Source organism: Lygodium microphyllum, chromosome 29 (assembly GCF_053477565.2).
Source record: "Lygodium microphyllum isolate KBCC chromosome 29, Lygodium_microphyllum_v1.1.10, whole genome shotgun sequence".
Taxonomy (NCBI): domain Eukaryota; kingdom Viridiplantae; phylum Streptophyta; class Polypodiopsida; order Schizaeales; family Lygodiaceae; genus Lygodium; species Lygodium microphyllum.
This window is the reverse complement of record NC_141163.1, coordinates 77,671,247-77,677,532: the sequence shown is the minus strand read 5'-3', so window position 1 is coordinate 77,677,532 and position 6,286 is coordinate 77,671,247. Positions and strand designations below refer to the sequence as shown.

Below are 6,286 nucleotides of genomic sequence, written 5' to 3'. Positions count from 1 at the left end.
GTATTTATGTCACCGACTTGTCAGTTGCAGATGCGGTTGGTACATCGCCCCTGAATAATAGCTACATGATAGCTATCCTTATCTACTCTAGTTCGTGGCTCAGTTAGTATGCCACCTTAGTTAGTTGAGTTTGGTTTGAGACCCATATCTAGGGTTCTTCTATTTCTTTGTACTTGAGTTCTTTTGGCTTACACAACTAAGAAGAGGAAAACTGTTTTCAGCCTCCACCCTTGTGTGTCTTCCCCCATTGTGCAAGCAAGAAAGCTTCAAGCGAGACTCCTTCCTTCTCTCCCACAATCTTGACATCCTTTTTTATATTGGCATTCACTATTACTAAATTTGGCATCAATTTATCATGCAATGATTGGATCTGATTTTTTCCAAGGAATGTGTCCCCTAAAAATTTCACCCCTAAGGTATTATTATTTGGGATTCGCCTATGGCATGACAAAGCATCATAGCATAACGGGAAGAACCTGTTCGCGCGCGGTACTTTCTGTCCCGCTGCACCCGTTCATCTGCTTCGAGGCCATCATGCACGAACTCTATTAGGGTGGGTTCACACTTGCCCGGTGGACAAAAGGGTGAAAAATCCCTTTTTCCACCCATCTACAAGGATTTCCCAAGAGTTTTCCGCCATCTCATTCACATTAGTGGTGGACAAGAAAGGGAGCCAAAGAGAAGACATGGCATAAAGGAGAAGTAACCGTCCTGGGCAGGCTGGAAGAGAGGAGCAAAAACTTGGCCGTGATGTGTCAAAAAAGGCCCCTAAATTTTTTGGCCTTCCACCATGTGTGTGAACATCAAGTTTTCCATGCTGAAATTTGATTGGCCATCTGTATTTGGGATGCCTGTTTGTCTGCTGGGTCTGAACCCACCCTCGTAACACATCTCGCTCCTTACGTTTGGAAACTACGCGTATGAGGAGGGCAAGGTAAAGACAGGGCAAGGAGGTGATGCTCAGCTAGGAAGGATTGAGTTATGTTCAGCTTTTGACACGATCAGTGGATGCTTAACTAGATTTATCAAAATGGCGAATACATGCAATGTGATTCGGATGTCGCTTCAAGATGTACAGGTAAAGGCTTTTGTATCACCTGCAGTCCTGAAAATGCTTTTCGGGAACGCTGATCGATGCATGCAAATGGGCAAGGCTCAGGGGACTCGCCATTCGAGAGGCCGGAATCATCATTGGGTGGATGTCATTCTCTCTCTCTCTCTCTCTCTCTCTCTCTCTCTCAGAAAAAATTATGTCGCTTTGGGGGGGAGGCCGGGGGGGACTTTGTGATTCGTGAACCTGTTTTTTTAACCTCTGCAGTGAACAGATGGCCTGCATCCACACGTTAACATGCTGTGATTCTCATCTGCCTCCATTACCATATATATGTCTTCACTTGTCTGCATTCTCCCCTCAAAAGCAGCCTCTGCAGTCCCAGTAGTAAGTACCCTCAGAGATCGACCCCCGTACCCCATGTGCCCATGCTAAAAAAGGTAAAATCTGCACACAAATTCGTGATATAGATAGATCAAGCTTCAAACTTGCAGTGCCACTCCACTGTCCACCAGAAGCCACACTATGATTCTTCCCTTAAAAGGTTTTCCAATTGATTTGAAGATAGCTTAAAACCTTATCCAAATTGGAGGTTTTTAAAATTTTCCATAAGGGCAAATATTTGCAATGAGATTCCAAATGCACAGGTTAAAATGCTTTTGATCACAGTTTTCATGGTAAGGTCCTGTTCTCCCCCTCTTTTGGGAATCCCTTGGATGAAGAACCTCACTACATTTCCTCCATTATATCCCTTCTTTCCACTCCAGCAGCCAGCCACAGAGGAAGTTTTTGTTTGAAATACATAACTTGCACATCATATCCCTGAGATTACCAGGGTGAGGACATTTCTAAACAGGCCAATGAGGTCGTGAGGTAGCGGTTTGAGTGTAGGTTGAGTTTTTTCGGATGCGTGATCTCAAACCCTGTATGTATCCCGCATTCCCCCGAGGCAAACTAAAACATATCTATTCACGCCCAATCACTCCCAATCAGAGATGCATAAAACAATTTTATTAGTTGCTTCGGAGATCTTGGCATCTTTCATAACTAGAATACTTTCCCATCAGCAAGCTTTGAACTTCCATTTTCATGCTCAAGGTTCTTTTCCCCTACATATGTCTCTGACTAGCTGAGACAAAAGCTCGCATTTTGGAAATCATGAACTGACAGAGTATCTCAGGCTTAAAAGTGCATCTGTGTGTTACCCCTCACATGCTTGTCATTGCTCATACTGCCTGATTTGGACTGTTTATGCAGCTGTGTTGGGATGCTTCATGTGGCTTAAAGTGCATGTGTGTATTACCCCTCACATGTTCATACTTCCTCTTTTGGACTGTTTATGCAGCTGTGTGTTGGGATGCTTCATGGTGGCTATTCAACTTGGGGAGAGCAGCCTCTTGACAGCTAACTATAACACAACACAATATACCCCAATTTAGAGACTTATAATTCCATGCGTATACTCTTTTGGATTATAAAAGGATCATATCAATGTGTACTAAGTCACATTTGGTGCAGTATACCCCAACTTAGTAGCATATAATCTTACATATACTCTTTTGGCTGGTAAGATGATCACTTCATCGTGTACTAACTGACATTATCTGCAGCATATTGCTTTTTTCATTCAAAATGCAGCAACCCTTTCCTAATCCCTGGCACTCTTTGAACCAAAGAAGTTGAGATCCTTTGCCAAATATCTTGTTTGTTTAGCATGGAGATCTTGCAGATTTCAGAGCTCCCACTTAAATTGAAGAAAAATGACATGCAAGAGTTAACGAAGGGCTCATGTAGAATATGTGCTCTAATCATCGAGATAAGTGCCCAACTATACAAGCTTATTTGCAGAAGAATGCTTGATTGGTTAATTGGAATGGGCACAATTTTGCTTGGCATTGGAAAACAAACTCCGAGAAATTGTTCACATTAAGAGAGGTGAGGAAAGAATGTTCAAAAGCCATGCATTGCAGCCTATACACTCTTTAGAACAACCTCAAGGCAATTTGTCATTCATGTTGAGATGATACTTAAAAGATTCTCTACAATCACCTCCAAAGAAAATACTCCTCAAAAACGTTTCAGCAGTTTGCCCCAAAGCAAAACACCAGCAATTCCCATCACAATCTTCTACACTGTTAACTGCATTTTACCAGCTTACCAAGCCACAAAATTTCATTTCTTGCTGCAATGACGCAGGCCAAGAAGCAAATCAGATAAGAAAGCTCTATGTACTTCCAACATCAACTTTAATGTGCTTCTTCATGAACAATGGTTATGCAGTTGTTAAAATTAGTGTGTCCATCCATTGGACTTTGTCAACTTTAGGCTGTTATAGCTCTTTTTACTATGGATTTCACCTTGCACATCCCCCTTACAAGGACTAGCTCTGGATGATCCCCATATATTGGAAACACAATTTACAGCACATGAAGTGTCAGAGTAGCTCCTGCGATGTTTCGTCATGGTGGTTGCATCTTTACAATTGGCATTGTGAGTTGAGTCCCTGGAATTTGCATGCCTCATGGGGCCTATCTCTGGACCCTCCTCTGCAATCATGGGCAGGTCCAGATGGGATGAATGGCTCACATTAGAACCTGTAGAATCAAACAAGGGATTCATTGCATCAGGAACAAAAGCTGCACCCTCTTCATACATGATGTTTATGTATACTTTGGCACGGTTCTGAGACTTCTCAGCCTCTTTCTCTGCTTCCAAGTATTGGGCAAGTGAAGGTGGAGAGGTCATGCTCACATCATCCATATGGTAATCCCTGCAGCTACCGCACCTTATAAATCTCCATAGCTTTCTCCGAGAATTGATGCCATTTCTGCCACCATGCCGAGGTCGGGGATGTGTTCTAGATCCCAACGAGTGGGCACTTGATGGATCTGAGGCTTCTGGTAGACCCATCAGAGAGCCAAGGGTGATGCTTCTTTCAGGGAAAAATGAAAGTGAGGACTGCACAAAGCAGGAAAATAATTCAATAGGTGAGTTGAAACAGGTACTACATCTACTAGTACATCTATTCAATCCAACCACCTGCAAAATAGTTTCCTATCTCCAACATAGGCTCACTTGAAGCCTTCAATGGAGAGGATTTTAATCTCTAATCCCCAAAGAAACGCCTTAAACAAACAAACATTCACTTATGGATTACCTTACACTCAGATCTGCAGAACAAACCCCTAAAGGCACTTACATGGTGGACATGACATCGAGAATTATGCTTTCAGCCATTGAAAAACTCAGTTCCAGTAGATAGAAATGTCAAGAGCCTAAAAAATGCAGCAAATTGCTCTAAACAAATAAAGACTGTTGCAGAAAAGCATATGCACCTGTGTCTCAAAATCTGATGAAGACAAAGATGAGAAGCTTGGGGTAGTGCCAAGAACTGAGGGGTTCGGCTCCACTGCAGTGAAAGCATCAACCAACCTCATCTGGAGTGTCACAGGAGGCAAGCCAAGGGGCCATCCTGAGTTTGGAGCTTCTCCCTGTTGCTGCATCGGAAACAGGGCCAGTTACTCCTATATCTGAGATACCTTTGAAAATCATTTGATGGCAAAGTCATTTCCTACTGTAATCCTATTAGTGCTGCATTTGATGATGCACCCATTATAACCCAAAGTGCTTGCTGCATCAGAAACCGGGCCAGTTAATATTATGCAAGAGAGAGCTTTCCTACTTTAAATATCATTTGTGGCAAAGGCATTTCCCGTTAGCATTTCCAATTGTAGTGCTATTACTGCTGCAGTTTGGTGATGCACATATTATAACCCTCAGCGTATGCTCTTTCTAAGAACAAAGAGCTGACACCAAATCATGCGAAATAGTCAAAGATCAGCTGCAGCCCACAATACAAGAACAGGAGACATGCATGATCTTTCTGATAGCAGAGAACTCAAGCTATCAAATGACAAACGCTCAAAGATCAACTGCATCACAAAACAATAAGTGCAGAGAATGGGTAATCTTCCTGAGAACCAAGAGCTGAAAGCATCTAATGACAAACACTCAGAAGATCGATTGAAGGCACGAAAGGGTTTGCGTTCTTCAAAAAAGCATGATCTGGTAGTATGCATTACCAATGAGATGTACTTCTAGACCAGCCCTGTGGGAAATTAGTAGCTAGGGACTATCTCCAGAAGCTCATGCGAGTATAGATGGGAGCCTATAGAATGGTGTTTCCAAAAAGCGTGCAAAGCAAAAGGAAGATAAAAAACTGGTAACAAATTTTACCACAAAAACACTTTACACAGTGTGCACTGTAAACGCAAGATGCATTAGGAGGAACAGAGTACCCAGGTTAGGTATTCCAATGTAGACCCAGCATGCAGGGTAATGCAGGTCCAATTCAGATGTGAGAAGGGCTGCAATGAAAATCTGTGTGTGTGTGTGTGTGTGTGTGTTGTTGTTGTTGTTGTTTTGGGTGGCGGAGAGGGGGCAATACCTGAGAACCCATCAGAAGAGCTGAAGAAGAGGCTTTTGGCTTTGTCCTGCAAGGACTGTTTGCCAATAATTTGATAATTTGATTTGATGAAAAGGCAGAAGCTCTCTCTCTACTCTCAAGAGGACTTCAGAAGAGGAGAGCGGGCGACTGGCTTGACTGATGATCTTGGATGAATTATGATGAATCTATGATGGAGCATATGGGTTTTTACACAGAAGTCGGCTGATAAAATTCGCAGTGGCATCGGCCATTCACACAGCTGCATTAGGTGTTTATGAAGGGGAGCTTGCCATCAATGGTTATAGCAACTGTTAATTTGTTAATAATAGGCCTAAAGCTCTCATCAATATGAGAGAGAGAGAGAGAGAGAGAGAGAGAGAGAGGTGGTGATTGTATTGCACGGCCCTTCTCTTGAATGCTTGCTCTCTTTTTGGGGCACACTTCACATATGATTTATACATCTTATGGGGCCCTAAGGGCCCTATAATCCTTTTAGGGCCACCACTCCTCCCTAGGGCCTAACCTATTTTTTGCAACCAATGGCCAAAAAAGCAACTGCAGAGAGCTAGTGTCGTGCCACGCCCAAACTTGGCTTACCTTTTATGAAGTCTAGCAAGTGAAGTGACCCTAGAATTCAGAATGGGAATGCATGTAAAAAGATGTGCCACTTGCAGTTGATTTTATTTGCAAAACTTCAAGAAAGTCATGTCTGTACTTAGCCTTGCACTAAAGAAGTGACCCGCACTTTCTATCAAACTATTACCAGCAATGGATGTTTATAAGTAAGA

At 42.7% G+C, this 6,286-nt stretch overlaps 1 protein-coding gene across 6 annotated transcripts; it reads right to left on the bottom strand.

Moving 5' to 3' along the window:
- Positions 1–2,910: 2,910 nt before the first annotated feature.
- Positions 2,911–5,870, bottom strand: LOC148010825 (uncharacterized). 6 transcript variants are annotated; one of them, XM_087672154.1, is made up of 3 exons: positions 5,499–5,870; positions 4,387–4,542; positions 2,911–4,009 (listed from the first exon to the last, which is right to left on the bottom strand). In XM_087672154.1, exons 1-3 carry the CDS (start codon positions 5,508–5,510, stop codon positions 3,341–3,343), a joined length of 837 nt encoding a protein of 278 aa, XP_087528280.1. In that variant the 5' UTR covers positions 5,511–5,870; the 3' UTR covers positions 2,911–3,340. The 6 variants fall into 6 exon arrangements, with proteins under 6 accessions (XP_087528280.1, XP_087528277.1, XP_087528278.1 ...); XM_087672151.1 differs by lacking the exon at positions 5,499–5,870 and adding an exon at positions 4,734–5,125 and having other exon boundaries at positions 4,387–4,548; XM_087672152.1 differs by having other exon boundaries at positions 2,913–4,009; positions 4,387–4,548; positions 5,499–5,868.
- Between the last annotated feature and the right edge of the window lie 416 nt (positions 5,871–6,286).